This window comes from Oncorhynchus clarkii, chromosome 13, assembly GCF_045791955.1.
Source record: "Oncorhynchus clarkii lewisi isolate Uvic-CL-2024 chromosome 13, UVic_Ocla_1.0, whole genome shotgun sequence".
NCBI classification, from domain to species: Eukaryota; Metazoa; Chordata; class Actinopteri; order Salmoniformes; family Salmonidae; genus Oncorhynchus; species Oncorhynchus clarkii.
In genome coordinates, this window is record NC_092159.1 from 50,519,613 (window position 1) to 50,536,743 (window position 17,131).

General features: G+C 48.2%; 1 protein-coding gene across 2 annotated transcripts in view; it reads right to left on the reverse strand.

The window, feature by feature from the left end:
- Positions 1 to 304: 304 nt before the first annotated feature.
- Positions 305 to 17,131, reverse strand: part of LOC139364996 (leucine-rich repeat-containing protein 4B-like) — a 37,348-nt gene continuing 20,521 nt past the window's right edge. Inside the window, exons 3-4 of one of the 2 annotated variants that reach the window (XM_071102292.1) lie at positions 7,607 to 8,114; positions 305 to 5,073 (exon numbers count right to left, since the gene is read on the reverse strand). In XM_071102292.1, the coding sequence (XP_070958393.1) occupies positions 3,118 to 5,073; positions 7,607 to 7,852 (2,202 nt within the window). In that variant the 5' untranslated portion in view covers positions 7,853 to 8,114 and the 3' untranslated portion in view covers positions 305 to 3,117. The remainder of the gene's footprint in view (positions 5,074 to 7,606; positions 8,115 to 17,131) is intronic. The other variant, XM_071102294.1, reaches the window with a different exon arrangement.

The following is a 17,131-nucleotide window of genomic DNA, read 5'->3' on the forward strand; positions in this document are numbered from 1 at the left end:
CTGTTTGGCGCATTATTCTGAGGGTAGGTAGTCATGGAAACAGGGTGTTGACTTAGCGAAATCACACTCGGAGCACTGACAGCTATGACATTCTGAAAATCACAGAGCGAGAGAGAGCGTGAGCAAGCTTGTAAATCAAAGCAGGATCTATCCTGTCCTCCTTGTGCAGGAAAAGACCCCTCGCCGGCCATTTCACATTCTGTGTGTCTCATTTCAAGCACAGCTGTATTAGCCAAAGGGATACACACAAACAGGGATATTTCAATTAAATGGAGAAAAAAAAACACAAAAAAACTAATGCCACCAAGTTTCACAGAGTTCAACTGCCATTTTGTGTGCCAGGTATTTTAATTTTTCAATGTGACTTCTGCTGACAGAACATCTTTCAGAATTGTAACCAGTGTAATTAGCGAATTATAACAACAATAACAATATTACAATTGAGATAACACTTGATTTAAAAAAAGATAAAAAGGAAATAATCAAACTAGATAAAAAAACAAAATGAAAAAACACTTATAATAGCTTTTTTTAAAGAGATCTATACGTTTCTATATTTTTCATTTATTTGTCCTTTTCCTTAAAAAAAAAAAATCACCCATCACCACATGATTCATCTAGGCTTTCTGTCTCTTTCATTGAATAGGTTTCTCTTACCTTTCAAACGCTTCAAAATGCTGTCCTCCTTTAGTTCCCTGCTGCCATGAATTCCATTCACACATGAGAACACTGAGTTCTGATATAATCCTCTGCAAACGAGCAGTCTTCGTCAAAGGTTCATGTCCTGTCTTTTACACAGCAGAATAAAACGAGGGGTCCTGATCGGCTGAGACTGGTGTTGTTGTACAAAACAGAGGAGTTTCTGAGGAGGCATGGGCTGTGAGGATGCCATGTGGGAGCAGCCATTTTGAGTACCATGTATTTCCTGTTTCTGCAGGTTGGTGTTTGGTGGAACACAGACCATCCCCTATTGTTGGAGTCAATATGGTGGTTGAAGGGATCATCATCGTTCCATGTGTAATCAAATCATTCCCCACTGAATCAATTATAAACATAACTTTCAAAAGGACGTACTAGGCTGCTCTGCCACCTATACACTGACTGTACAAAACATTAGGAACACCTGCTTTTTCCATGACAGACTGACCAGGTGTAGACTATGATCCCTTATTGATATCACCTGTTAAATTCACTTCAATCAGTGTAGATGAAGGGGCAGAGTCAGTTTAAAGACAGATTTTTAAGCCTCAAGACAATTGAGACATGGATTGTGTATGTGTGCCATTCAGAAGGTGAATTTGAACGGGGTATGGTAGCAGGTGCCAGGCGCACCGGTTTGAGTGTGTCAATAGCTGCAACACTGCCGGGTTTTTCAAGCTCAACAGTTTCCCGTGTGTATCAAGAATGGTCCACCACCCAACCTGACAACTGTGGGATGCAATGTAGTCAACATGGCCCAGCATCCCTGTGGAACGCTTTTAATACCTTGCAGTCCATTCCCTGACCAATTGAGGCTGTTCTGAGGGCAAAATGGGCTTCAACTCAATATTAGGAAGGTGTTCCTAATGTTTTGTACACTCAGTGTATGATAATAATAACAATAATAATAGTAATAATGATGATAATTATAATAATCATTTCTCAATATCATGATATATTGCATACAGATATACTGAAACAGTTGAAACAGTTGAAACCGATCACATTGCAATTTTAGATATTACCACTTGAATCAGAGCATGCTAAACCTATATCTGCTTTTAAGAGCTATCTACAGTATACGGTTGATAAGCATTTACTGAATTATTATAATTATCATCATTACAATATCCATATTGTTTGTATCAAAGGGTGAAGTTTTGTAATCATATTTCATATGTTCTCATTAAATGGAGAGTAAAGATCCCCCTTCTCCAATTACCCTGTTTATGTAAATGTCGCATGAGAGGGAACGCTTTGTGATGCTACAAAAATTGAAGCCAAAATAAATTCAATCAAACACTGTACCAGTTTCCAATTTTAGCTCTTGCTCATCCATAGCCTCCACTACAATATGTCCCTTTCCAGCACAGAATGTCGGCCATCTTGTTTCTAGCCAAACAAAGTTTTCATAGTGATGACCGCTATGACAGCAGTTCATATATTCTTCAGAAGCTGTGGCTATTTAGTCAGAAACTTGGTAAAGATTCTTCATAATTTATTTATTCGAATGAAAATATATTTATATATAATATGTACTTTCACAGTTTATTTGTATCTTTCGTAGTCCTTTTTGCTATTACATTATTTTTTTACGACGATTCACTCCATATACCTTCCTCTCCTTTAAAGAGAGTAGCCAGTCAGGTGTGAAAGAGGGGAGAAAGTGAGATTGAGCCCACTAAGTAAAACACAACTGTTGTTGATGTTGTTTCCTCTTCCTACACATTGCTTGTTGTCCGACACTAAACTGTGTTCTGCTCAATGGTTTACTTTCTGTCCTGTTCCACAGAGTGCGTAGGGGCAGCCCTGTACTGCTCTGACACAGTCCCAAACACTTATCCGCCTACTTCAACATAGTGACTCAGATCTTATCTCTATATATACATGGTGACTTGGATTGTATCTGGTAATATACGAGGTGATCTGTATTTAGTTATAACCGTGGTGATTCTTATTGTGTCTGGGTATTGAACCTGGTCACCTGATTCAGTCTGGGAATGCTGCGGATGGATATATAGATTGCGAGGGCTTTTACTTTGGCACAGACATGCGCAAGTTTGGCACATAGTTGCCAATCTTATAATGCACTGTGCATGTGTTAGCTGATAGAATGTTCCTGTCCTTGTGTCGGGCTGTGTGTGTCTTGGAGTGTCTCAGAAGATGTTAATGCTTGGACGGGTGTTGAGCAGACACAGTAGAGGTGTGAGAACAATCTCTCCTCTCTCTCGCTCTCTCTCTCTATGCACTAACCATACAAAGCAGTGTCTATGTAATATTTCATATTCTGCCTGCCTACACTTTCTATCGAAATATGGCCATGGGGATAGTACAATCAGACTCCTCTCTCTCCTTCCATCTCCCTGTTTTTCTGTCTCTTCATCTCTCTCTCTTTTTCCATCTGTCTCTCTCTTTCTCTCAGATCTGAGTCTCTTGCACATTCTCCTTGGAGCCACTCTTGAAGAGCAGAGGCTCGATCTGAGGGTTCTGGCCTTTCCCCATGAGCCCCTTCAGAGAGCTGTGGATGCCCAGCTGGGGCAGGAGCACAGGGGAGGGCAGCGAGCCACCCGTGGGGGTGCCACCACTGGTGGAGGTGGGTCCCTGTGCGCAGGAGTTGGGGGTGCTCTGGTTCTGGGAACAGGGGGAGAGGGAGGGGTTGTTGTTGTTGTTGAGGCCCATGCCCAGGCCCATCATGTTGTTGTTGAAGTGGTGGGCCTTGTAGTAGTGGTTGAGGTGCTCCTGTCTGGCCAGGTTGGGCAGGTTGACCATCTCCGGGTGATGCATCCTCAGGCTCTGCCCTCCTCCTACTCCTCCCCCTCCACCTCCATCCCGAGAGACGGTGCCGCCCCCTGAGATACCGCTCCCGCGTCCACCAGCACCTGCGCCAATCTCGTCCTCTACGTTGATGATCTCGATGGCGCGGGCGGGGCCGTGGTGCTTGTGCAGCTGGTGCTGCTTCCTCAGCTTGTAGAAGACCACCAGCATCACGGCTGCCATGAAGGTAATGGCCACAAAGCAGCCAATGATGATCTTGGTGGTCTTCATCACGTCATCAAGGCCAGAATAGCCCGTTTCGGCAGTGATGGGCACAGTAAAGGTGGGCCGGGTGGCCCGGGACGAGGACAAGGACCAGGCTGACAGGGAGGAGGCGGTAGTAGGGAGCCCCCCCCTCCACTGGTGGCCAGAAGGGGTAATGACGTATGACTCGTTGTGGCTGTTCATGACGCCCGCGTAGACTGTCGGGCCCTCGTTGGGCTCCACCGTCTCCACGGTGACAGTAGTGAAGTAGCTGACGCCAACGTCGGCGGCAGTGACATTAAGCACGGCGGTTGCCGTGGTGTTGCCAGCCGAGTTGGTCACCATGCAGGTGTACTGACCCGTGTCCCTCAGCGTGACGTTGGTAAAGTTGAGCGTACCGTCGTGCAACACGGAGATCCGGACCCGGTAGGAGCCGTGGGTCATCAGGGTGCCGTTGGGCGTGAGCCAGTTGACCGAGGTCATGGTGGTGCCCGTGCGACACTTCAGCTCTGCAGCCATGCCCTCGGTAACGTTGAGGTCGGTGGGTGGCTCCACGATGACGGGAGCGTAGCAGGTGAAGTGGCTCTGGTCCAGCTCCCCGATGTACCTGCCCTTCAGGCCGGGGGGAGCGTGGCAGCGGGCGCAGCACGTAGTGTTACTGGGCACCGTCTCCTTCAGCCACCAGCTGAGCCACAGCACGTCACAGTTGCACACCCAGGGGTTGTGGTTGAGGTGCACCCGCTCCAGCTGGTGCAGCGGGGTGAAGAGGTCATGGGGCAGCGAGTGCAGGGAGTTGTGTGAAAGGTTGAGCTCCTCCAGGTTCTTCAGGTCGTCAAAGGCGTTGCGCTCGATGACCTTCACTTGCGAGTGCATGAGCCACAGCTTACGGAGCGACACCAGGCCCTGGAAGGAGCCAGGCCGGATGATCTCCAGACGGTTCCCAGACAGCTCCAGCTCCTCCAGACGCACCAGGGCCGTCAGGTTGGGGATGTCCTTCAGACCACACATGCCCAGGTTCAGGTAGCGCAGGTTGACCAGGCCGACGAAGGCGGCGTCTGAGATGTAGTCCAGCTTCTTGAGCTCTCCCAGGTCCAGCCGGCGCAGCGAGGGCACGCGGTGGAAGGCGTAGCCCGGCAGCGTCTCGATGGGGTTGTTCCGTAACCACAGCTCCCGCAGCTTGCTGAGGTACTCGAAGGCCTGTGAGGGGACCAGGGTGAGGCGGTTGTCGAACAGCTCCAGCGTATTGAGGTTGGGCAGGCCATTGAATGCTCCCACCTCAATCTGACTGATTTTGTTCTTAGACAACTGCAGGATCTCAAGGTGCCTCAAGTGCTTGAAGGTGTCTGACTTGATAACCTGGTGGGGAGAGAGGGAGAATGTTAATATCTCACAACATGAAGAGTGACTAGACTGTGTAAACAGGGTGCAGCTCCAGTGGCTGTGACAGCTGGGTAGAGTGTGAAAGCAATAGCACAGGTGTGAATGCAGGGACACTATCGGAACATTACCCTAATGTTTTACAAACATGAACATCAACTCAAATCTTACAGCGAGAGAAAACAAAAACAAAAATCACTGATATGAGGCAAATTAAAATTTACAACACTACAAAAAAAAACACAGAAGCTGAAATGATTAATTGTGGTGTATCCGTTTTGGTAAATGAACAGACAACAGACATGGTTGTTTTTCTCAAGGTGCACTTGGACTGGGTGGGCCCCTGGACGCCCCACACCAGCATTTTGGCTGTCCAAACGGAGCTCATTTGGCCAGGCATCAGACACACAGCTAGTGAGCAGGACTAAAATCCCTTTAAATCTATTTTAATTGTTTTATTATTTTATTTAACCTTTATTTAAGTCATCTATGGCTGTGTGAGATATGTGTGGGCAATGCTCTCAGTGAGGGAGGCAGTGAGAAGCTCCTGGAGCCAGGCCACTGCATCCTCCTTATGTGGAGCAGGAGGGGGGAGGGTGATAGGGAGGGTGGGGGTGTTTAAGAGGGGAGTGGGAGCTGTCAAAGCTTTACTCTCAGGGTACTTGGGGGAGAGAAGAGAAAAAATCAACCAGAGAATCTAGGATGCCTCCAGGTGTTACAATATTTTTAGATTTTTAATCATTTCAAGTGGGGCTTCGGGATACAACAAATCCAATAAGAATCCGTTGGCTAAGAGGGAAGTGTAATGAATAGTGTTATTATTTCTTTATTTCATATCTTAACAAGCTGCATCTCTGTAACTCGTAAGACAAAACCATGAGAGTTGATGTTCCCTTTTTCTTCTGTAGCCATCATATACAGTTCAATCATCTGCCTTTCTGAGTGGGATAGAATGGCTGTTTGTCCACTTCCTCTCTCTGCAGTCACTTTACTGATTTGCCACAACCTGTGCCAAAACTAATGAGCATTAGCCTAAAACACTCTGTATCCAAATTCACAAATGGACTTAGCGTATTCAGCAACCTCGTGTCTGTGAAGTTGTCTAGACATTTCTAGAGTGCAGCACATTAGCGTATTCAGCAACCTCGTGTCTGTGAAGTTGTCTAGACATTTCTAGAGTGCAGCACATTAGCGTATTCAGCAACCTCGTGTCTGTGAAGTTGTCTAGACATTTCAGAGTTTCTAGAGTGCAGCACATTAGCGTATTCAGCAACCTCGTGTCTGTGAAGTTGTCTAGACATTTCTAGAGTGCAGCACACTAGCGTATTCAGCAACCTCGTGTCTGTAAAGTTGTCTAGTCATTTCTAGAGCGCAGCACATTAGAGTATTCAGCAACCTCGTGTCTAGACATTTCTAGAGTGCAGCACATTAGCGTATTCAGCAACCTTGTGTCTGTGAAGTTGTCTAGACATTTCTAGAGTGCAGCACATTAGCGTATTCAGCAACCTCGTGTCTGTGAAGTTGTCTAGACATTTCTAGAGTGCAGCACATTAGCGTATTCAGCAACCTCGTGTCTGTGAAGTTGTCTAGACATTTCTAGAGTGCAGCACATTAGCGTATTCAGCAACCTCGTGTCTGTGAAGTTGTCTAGACATTTCTAGAGTGCAGCACACTAGCGTATTCAGCAACCTCGTGTCTGTGAAGTTGTCTAGTCATTTCTAGAGCGCAGCACATTAGAGTATTCAGCAACCTCGTGTCTAGACATTTCTAGAGTGCAGCACATTAGCGTATTCAGCAACCTCGTGTCTGTGAAGTTGTCTAGAAAGAGTGCAGCACATTAGCGTATTCAGCAACCTGTGTCTGTGAAGTTGTCACATTTCTAGAGTGCAGCACATTATTCAGCAACCTGTGTCTGTGTGTCTGTGAAGTTGTCTAGAAATTTCTAGAATGCAGCACATTAGCGTATTCAGCAACCTGTGTCTGTGAAGTTGTCTAGACATTTCTAGAGTGCAGCACATTTCTGAGCGCAAAGTTCCTAAATACATAAACTGAAAACAGCGGGAATATGTCTTCTATTACACGGCTGACATGCTGAGGACTTTCACATTGGGAAGCTGGGGTTAAATGGAGTGTCCCAGTGCAGCTGTAAAACCACAACAACTACCTTGGGGTTCTGACATACAATCTGCTAACACATGTGTTCCTGTTTTTTTGCTGTTTGCTGTGTTACTGTTTGATTTACATATTAACATAACCTCCATTTCAATTGCAAAACGGTTGGGGAACACTTGTAGAACATAGGCATTATTCCATGGTAATTATAAATGAATGACAGGTAATTACATTGAAACAAGTAAATAAAAACAGGCATTTACATAATGCTTACCAACATACAGTACACGCACACGCACACACTCATGCATGGGCATGCATGCACACAAACACACACACACACACAGTCAAACAAAAGAAATTAACATAGTGGATAATGCTCAGTACAGTCCATATTTACCTCTATTGAATTCTCCTGCAGGTTGAGGTATCGTGTGTTGACTGATATGCTCTCAGGCACCCCATCCAGACTCTGTCTTGTACAGATGACTCGACTGGCCTGATTGGAGCAGCTGCAGTGGGTGGGACAGGGGGAGGCGGCCTCTACAAATTCTGGCCCATAGAGGAGGAGCCGCAGTAGCAGCTGGACCAATAGGAGGAGGAGGGGAGAGGGGCAGGGAAGGCAGGTCACCGTGGTGATGCGCATGGCAACTGGGACATGACCCTGTCCTTTCTCCGAAGATGTTGATCCTAAGATGATGGATTCCTCAACCAGGTTGACTTTGCTTAGTTTCTCCAGTGGCAATTTGTTCCTTTTAATGTTTCATTTTTAAAGGTGTTTTATCTTCCGTCTATCTCTGTTTTTTCCAGGGGGGGTTTAACAGAAATATGTGCATAAACAGATGTTACTCCTTTTTTTCTGTCGTCTAGGGATTTGAGTGGGGCCTTTGAGAAGAATCCACGAGTTACTGTGAGAGAGAGAGAGAGAGACAGAGAGAGAGAGAGAGAGACAGAGACATTAGAAATAGTACAGTATACTATGCTCGTCCAATTGTTTAGAAACATTTACACTGAGCAGAACTGATGGAAAAGTCTATATTCTTCCAGGTATAAGTTATTCTGAAAGGACTGTGGATCCTGTGCATAACTTGAGAAGCCTTAAAAGGTGCGTGTCATTGCTCATTAGTGAAGGTCAAGTTTTACAGCAAATCACTATAGTGAACAGCAGTGTCATCATACAATAGACATCTTTACAATATTGCAACTCTGGATCATGCATTTCAGGTTACTGTCCGCCCTTGGAATGAAAAGTAATATTGTAATGCTAACACTCATGACTATGTTATTCATGAATTGGTTCTACAGTATATGCACTCACGCGTTCAAGACAACAGTTCTCAGGACGACAGTACAATACCAATAATATTGTTTAAAGAGATTCTCTGATACTTTTGAATACTTTTTAGCCAGTAGTTTTGAAAGTAAAGCTCACGATCTAAACGAGGTCCCTGAAAATGACATACTACGTCACATATTGTTTGAGCAGATATGTGCACCATGTCACTCTCTTTCTCTCTCTCTCTGCCTCTCTCTGCCTCTCTCTGCCTCTCTCTGCCTCTCTCTGCCTCTTGCTAGCTGTCACTCAAATGGCGAGGGGCTGAAGCTCATTGGCTAGAACTGAAAATGCTAGGGGGCTGGCCCACAAGGGGGAAAATGTAGGAAATGGCGCAGCACAGCTTTCAAACTAGGGATTTCGTAGCTAATTGAGGTAAGACAGTAATTCTTCTCATATAATATGCATATATGAACTACACATTGACACATCAAGCTAAAGCGGGAGATTTAAAAAATACTTAGTATTCGCCAAAGTTCCGGAGCATGTCTTTAAATCCCAGTGTCCAAACACTGAGTTGTGACTTCAACCCAAATCCTCTCTCTATTAGCATTGCACGGGTATTGGGTTGACAGTACTAATTCTTTTTCCATACTGGCTCTGCATTACATGCTCTAGGGGTCACAGAATGGCGGTGAAGAGTGCAGTCTTCCTTAACACTGATAGATGGTTAACTCTACCCAGGCTCCTGGAGCCAGCGAAGGAGAATTGCTCTCCCTCTGCAGGTCATTTAGACCTGAATAACCTTAAATAAGGGCATACAGTCCACTATTATTAATGATGATGGCTGTAATGATGGGACTCTGACACGCAAATACATTTCACACGCTTGGCATTCACACTTGGCTCAGGGAAAAAAACAAGAGGAGAGATTGAGAGAGAGAAAGGGAGAGAGAGGGATTATTAATCTGATAGATGACTGTACAGCTGAAGGGAGAGTGAGGGATTATTAATCTGATAGATGACTGTACAGCTGAAGGAAGAGAAGGGAATTATCAACACTACAGTAATAGATGAAAACTGAACAGTTGCAGAGGCAATGGGAGAGCGAAGGAGGGGGGGAAGTGAAAGAGCGAAAGAGAGAGAAGAGAGAGAGAGGGAGAGAGAAAGAACAAGAGGTTGGGCAAAGTGGGAGAGAGAGATAGTGAAACAGAGAGAGAGATGAGAGAGGGTAGAGAAAGAACAAGATATTGGGGAGAGAGGGAGAGAAGGCAAGAGAGAGCGAGAGAGAAAGAGACAGAGAGAGCAAGAGATTTTGGATAGAGGGAGAAAGAGAGGGAGATAAAGATAGATGGATGGAGTGGAGGGAGTGAGAGGGATGCTAGAGGGACAGAAGCAGAGGAGAGAGAGGGGGGCGGGGGTAGAGAAAGAACAAGATATTGGGGATAGAGCGAGATAAAGATAGATGGATGGAGTAGAGGGAGTGAGAGGGATGCTAGAGGGACAGAAGCAGAGGAGAGAGAGAAATAGTTGGGGGAATGAAAAAGAGAATGGTCGTAGAGAGAGAAAAAGATGGAGTAATGAAGATTAGAGAGGAGAGAGGTAGGGGAAAGACTCAATAGAGAGATGAATATAAAGTAGACAGAGATGGAGGGAGGGGAACGACACAGAGATGCATATACAACAGAGAGAGCAATGGAGAGATGGAGGGGAAAGACAATACAGAAGAATGAATTTTAAAAAGATGGAGATGGGTGCACAGAAGAGATTTATCTCACTGGAAGGTAGATGAGTAGGGAAAGAGAGAAGGAGAAAGAGAGAGGGAGCAAAAGAGGGGTGAGATTGATCAATAATTTGTACGCAGAGTGCAATGACATTAAAACACAAACAAGGACACCGTGATAAATCATATCTCCAGCACCATCTCTGTGTCATAGAAGTGAACAGGACACAGGTCCGGTTCTGACCTGCTGCTGCTGGGACAGTCACAGTTCTAGAACCAGATACTGTGTACTGGAACCGTCAGTCACAGCTCTAGACCAGAACTAGTAGGATACTGGGACAGTCAAAGCTTTAGACCAGAACTAGTAGGATACTGGGACAGTCACAGCTCTAGACCAGAACCAGTAGGGTACTGGGACAGTCACAGCTCTAGACCAGAACCAGTAGGATACTGGGACAGTCACAGCTCTAGACCACAGTCACAGAACCAGTAGGATACTGGGACAGTCACAGCTCTAGACCAGAACTAGTAGGGTACTGGGACAGTCACAGCTCTAGACCAGAAACAGTAGGATACTGGGACAGTCACAGCTCTAGACCAGAACCAGTAGGATACTGGGACAGTCACAGCTCTAGACCAGAACTAGTAGGATACTGGGACAGTCACAGCTCTAGACCAGAACTAGTAGGATACTGGGACAGTCACAGCTCTAGACCAGAACTAATAGGGTACTGGGACAGTCACAGCTCTAGACCAGAAACAGTAGGATACTGGGACAGTCACAGCTCTAGATCAGATACTGTGTACTGGAACCGTCAGTCACAGCTCTAGACTAGAACCAGTAGGACACTGGGACAGTCACAGCTCTAGACCAGAACCAGTAGGATACTGGGACAGTCACAGCTCTAGACCAGAACCAGTAGGATACTGGGACAGTCACAACTCTAGACCAGAACCAGTAGGATACTGGGAGAGTCACAGTTCTAGACCAGAACCAGTAGGGTACTGGGACAGTCACAGCTCTAGACCAGAACCAGTAGGATACTGGGACAGTCACAGCTCTAGACCAGAACTAGTAGGATACTGGGACAGTCACAGCTCTAGACCAGAACCAGTAGGGTACTGGGACAGTCACAGCTCTAGACCAGAACCAGTAGGATACTGGGACAGTCAGACCAGAACCAGTAGGATACTGGGACAGTCACAGCTCTAGACCAGAGCCAGTAGGGTACTGGGACAGTCACAGCTCTAGACCAGAACCAGTAGGGTACTGGGACAGTCACAGCTCTAGACCAGAGCCAGTAGGATACTGGGACAGTCACAGCTCTAGACCAGAACCAGTAGGGTACTGGGACAGTCACAGCTCTAGACCAGAACCAGTAGGGTACTGGGACAGTCACAGCTCTAGACCAGAGCCAGTAGGGTACTGGGACAGTCACAGCTCTAGACCAGAACCAGTAGTGTACTGGGACAGTCACAGCTCTAGACCAGAGCCAGTAGGGTACTGGGACAGTACCAGCTCTAGACCAGAACTAGTAGGATACTGGGACAGTCATAGCTCTAGACCAGAACCAGTAGGGTACTGGGACAGTCACAGCTCTAGACCAGAACTAGTAGGATACTGGGACAGTCAAAGCTTTAGACCAGAACTAGTAGGATACTGGGACAGTCACAGCTCTAGACCAGAACCAGTAGGATACTGGGACAGTCACAGCTCTAGACCAGAACTAGTAGGATACTGGGACAGTCACAGCTCTAGACCAGAACTAGTAGAATACTGGGACAGTCACAGCTCTAGACCAGAACTAATAGGGTACTGGGACAGTCACAGCTCTAGACCAGAAACAGTAGGATACTGGGACAGTCACAGCTCTAGATCAGATACTGTGTACTGGAACCGTCAGTCACAGCTCTAGACTAGAACCAGTAGGACACTGGGACAGTCACAGCTCTAGACCAGAACCAGTAGGATACTGGGACAGTCACAGCTCTAGACCAGAACCAGTAGGATACTGGGACAGTCACAACTCTAGACCAGAACCAGTAGGATACTGGGAGAGTCACAGTTCTAGACCAGAACCAGTAGGGTACTGGGACAGTCACAGCTCTAGACCAGAACCAGTAGGATACTGGGACAGTCACAGCTCTAGACCAGAACTAGTAGGATACTGGGACAGTCACAGCTCTAGACCAGAACCAGTAGGGTACTGGGACAGTCACAGCTCTAGACCAGAACCAGTAGGATACTGGGACAGTCACAGCTCTAGACCAGAACCAGTAGGATACTGGGACAGTCACAGCTCTAGACCAGAGCCAGTAGGGTACTGGGACAGTCACAGCTCTAGACCAGAACCAGTAGGGTACTGGGACAGTCACAGCTCTAGACCAGAGCCAGTAGGGTACTGGGACAGTACCAGCTCTAGACCAGAACCAGTAGGGTACTGGGACAGTCACAGCTCTAGACCAGAACCAGTAGGGTACTGGGACAGTCACAGCTCTAGACCAGAGCCAGTAGGATACTGGGACAGTCACAGCTCTAGACCAGAACCAGTAGGGTACTGGGACAGTCACAGCTCTAGACCAGAACCAGTAGGGTACTGGGACAGTCACAGCTCTAGACCAGAGCCAGTAGGATACTGGGACAGTCACAGCTCTAGACCAGAACCAGTAGGGTACTGGGACAGTCACAGCTCTAGACCAGAACCAGTAGGGTACTGGGACAGTCACAGCTCTAGACCAGAACCAGTAGGGTACTGGGACAGTCACAGCTCTAGACCAGAGCCAGTAGGGTACTGGGACAGTCACAGCTCTAGACCAGAACCAGTAGGGTACTGGGACAGTCACAGCTCTAGACCAGAGCCAGTAGGGTACTGGGACAGTACCAGCTCTAGACCAGAACCAGTAGGGTACTGGGACAGTCACAGCTCTAGACCAGAACCAGTAGGGTACTGGGACAGTCACAGCTCTAGACCAGAGCCAGTAGGATACTGGGACAGTCACAGCTCTAGACCAGAACCAGTAGGGTACTGGGACAGTCACAGCTCTAGACCAGAACCAGTAGGATACTGGGACAGTCACAGCTCTAGACCAGAGCCAGTAGGATACTGGGACAGTCACAGCTCTAGACCAGAACCAGTAGGGTACTGGGACAGTCACAGCTCTAGACCAGAACCAGTAGGATACTGGGACAGTCACAGCTCTAGACCAGAACCAGTAAGGTACTGGGACAGTCACAGCTCTAGACCAGAACCAGTAGGATACTGGGACAGTCACAGCTCTAGACCAGAACCAGTAGGGTACTGGGACAGCCACAGCTCTAGACCAGAACCAGTAGGATACTGGGACAGTCACAGCTCTAGACCAGAACTAGTAGGATACTGGGACAGTCACAGCTCTAGACCATAACCAGTAGGATACTGGGACAGTCACAGCTCTAGACCAGAACCAGTAGGATACTGGGAGAGTCACAGTTCTAGACCAGAACCAGTAGGGTACTGGGACAGTCACAGCTCTAGACCAGAACCAGTAGGGTACTGGGACAGTCACAGCTCTAGACCAGAACCAGTAGGATACTGGGACAGTCACAGCTCTAGACCAGAACCAGTAGGGTACTGGGACAGTCACAGCTCTAGACCAGAACCAGTAGGGTACTGGGACAGTCACAGCTCTAGACCAGAACCAGTAGGATACTGGGACAGTCACAGCTCTAGACCAGAACCAGTAGGGTACTGGGACAGTCACAGCTCTAGACCAGAACCAGTAGGATACTGGGACAGTCACAGCTCTAGACCAGAACCAGTAGGGTACTGGGACAGTCACAGCTCTAGACCAGAACCAGTAGGGTACTGGGACAGTCACAGCTCTAGACCAGAACCAGTAGTCACTATGGACATAACACTGGACCCTTATACGGCAAGCTTCTCACAATGTTAAATACAGATAAAACGACACTCCTTGTCATGACAAAAACATGTTTGGCAAGACAAGGATGGCAAGGAGTGGGATGTTAGCGCAAACAGAATGATATACCCAGAATACCTCAGATTTCGTACCTCCCTGCGTTTGCGTGAAACTTTGAGGCAAATCTCTTAGAAGCATACCTCCACATCATATGCTGTGACATCATCATATACATCATCCCCATGACAGTTTCATTTAAATATAGTATTTCAGTGCCAATCTCACAGGGGGAAAGAATCATTTAAATCTGCATTTAATGTTCTGAAAAACAAATCCCCGGTGTTTCTCTTCTCTATCGTGGCTATTATGTGCATCCCAGCATATGTAACATAACAACAGACTGCAGGCATTACCCTTGAAATGACAGCCACCTCTATGTTTAATTTTAGCCACCATTAGGACTGATGTGTAAGTACGGCAGTTATTTTGGGGAGACGACAGCTGATCCAAATCAAAGGGAGCCGAGGGAGATGGGATGAGATGTGAGGCTGAGAGAGAGATGCAGGCTGAGATAGTTTGGTTGGTTAGTGGGGAGTGGAGTGGAGTCCATCGAGAAACTGGAAGTAGTTGGAGTTGGCGTCTGCTTCACTGTTGTCGAATCGCTGTCACCATCAACATTTTAGTGGCCTCTGCCTGTCTCCATCTCTCTCTAGGTCACTCTCTTTCTGCTCTCTCTCTCTCTCTCTCCTCCCCTCCTATTTTTCTCTCCTCTCTCCCCATGTGTTGCTGCTGTGTCCAGTGGCTGTGGAAATACTGCATTGACCTCTCAGTTTGATGAACGATTAACCTGCTACACTGACACATATTAACCCTTTGATCTCAGTTCTCAGTCTGCCTCGCAGGAGATCACTGTCGCTTCAATCCCCCCCCCCCCCCCCCCGTTTTCTCACTCTCTCTCAATTCAAATCTTAACCAAGAGAGTAACCATGGTTACCTATTCACCACACTCTGCCCCTTTCTCCCTCTTCAGCTGTATCCCACCCTTTCCACATGCCCCTCCCTTCTGCCACTCATTAAAAATCAGCATTTTTTGAAGGTATACACAGGCACACCCATAATCACATATTCACAAAGAAAGATACTAACACTCAGCCAGCCAGCCAGCCAGCCAGCCAGACAGACAGACAGACAGACAGACAGACAGACATCTCCAGTGGTGCTCTGCCATCCTAACAATAACAATACTCAATAATGAGTGTGCAGACACCACGATGTCAGCTCAGTAGACAGAGCCCAGGCACCCAGTAGACAGACAGGGGTGAAGGAGGGGTGGAGGAGTGGTAGGGTTGGGATGCAGTTGGAGGTGTATTAGGGTAGGGGTGGAGGAGTGGTAGGATTGGGATGCAGGTGGAGGTGTATCAGGGTAGGGGTGAAAGAGGGGTGGAGGAGTGGTTGGGATGCAGGTGGAGGTGTATCAGGGTAGGGGTGAAGGAGGGGTGGAGGAGTGGTAGGGTTGGGATAGAGGTGGAGGTGTATTAGGGTAGGGGTGAAGGAGGGGTGGAGGAGTGGTAGGGTTGGGATGCAGGTGGAGGTGTATCAGGGTAGGGGTGAAGGAGGGGTAGATGAGTGGTTGGGATGCAGGTGGAGGTGTATCAGGGTAGGGGTGAAGGAGGAGTGGTAGGGTTGGGATGCAGGTGGAGGTGTATCAGGGTAGGGGTGAAGGAGGGGTGGAGGAGTGGTAGAGTTGGGATGCAGGTGGAGGTGTATCAGGGTAGGGGTGAAGGAGGAGTGGTAGGGTTGGGATGCAGGTGGAGGTGTATCAGGGTAGGGGTGAAGGAGGGGTGGAGGAGTGGTAGGGTTGGGATGCAGTTGGAGGTGTATTAGGGCAGGGGTGAAGGAGGGGTGGAGGAGTGGTAGGGTTGGGATGCAGGTAGAGGTGTATCAGGGTAGAGGTGAAGGAGGGGTGGAGGAGTGGTAGGGTTGGGGTGCAGGTGGAGGCGTATCAGGGTAGGGGTGAAGGAGGGGTGGAGGAGTGGTAGGGTTGGGATGCAGGTGGAGGTGTATCAGGGTAGGGGTGAAGGAGGGGTGGAGGAGTGGTAGGGTTGGGATGCAGTTGGAGGTGTATTAGGGTAGGGGTGAAGGAGGGGTGGAGGAGTGGTAGGATTGGGATGCAGGTGGAGGTGTATCAGGGTAGGGGTGAAAGAGGGGTGGAGGAGTGGTTGGGATGCAGGTGGAGGTGTATCAGGGTAGGGGTGAAGGAGGGGTGGAGGAGTGGTAGGGTTGGGATAGAGGTGGAGGTGTATCAGGGTAGGGGTGAAGGAGGGGTGGTGGAGTGGTAGGTTTGGGATAGAGGTGGAGGTGTATTAGGGTAGGGGTGAAGGAGGGGTGGAGGAGTGGTAGGGTTGGGATGCAGGTGGAGGTGTATCAGGGTAGGGGTGAAGGAGGGGTGGAATGCAGGTGGAGGTGTATCAGGGTAGGGGGGAAGGAGGAGTGGTAGGGTTGGATGCAGGTGGAGGTGTATCAGGGTAGGGGTGAAGGAGGGGTGGAGGAGTGGTAGGGTTGGGGTGCAGGTGGAGGCGTATCAGGGTAGGGGTGAAGGAGGGGTGGAGGAGTGGTAGGGTTGGGATGCAGGTGGAGGTGTATCAGGGTAGGGGTGAAGGAGGGGTGGAGGAGTGGTTGAGATGCAGGTGGAGGTGTATCAGGGTAGGGGGGAAGGAGGAGTGGTAGGGTTGGATGCAGGTGGAGGTGTATCAGGGTAGGGGTGAAGGAGGGGTGGAGGAGTGGTAGGGTTGGGGTGCAGGTGGAGGAGTATCAGGGTAGGGGTGAAGGAGGGGTGGAGGAGTGGTAGGGTTGGGATGCAGGTGGAGGTGTATCAGGGTAGGGGTGAAGGAGGGGTGGAGGAGTGGTTGGGATGCAGGTGGAGGTGTATCAGGGTAGGGGGGAAGGAGGAGTGGTAGGGTTGGGATGCAGGTGGAGGTGTATCAGGGTAGGGGTGAAGGAGGGGTGGAGGAGTGGTAGGGTTGGGATGC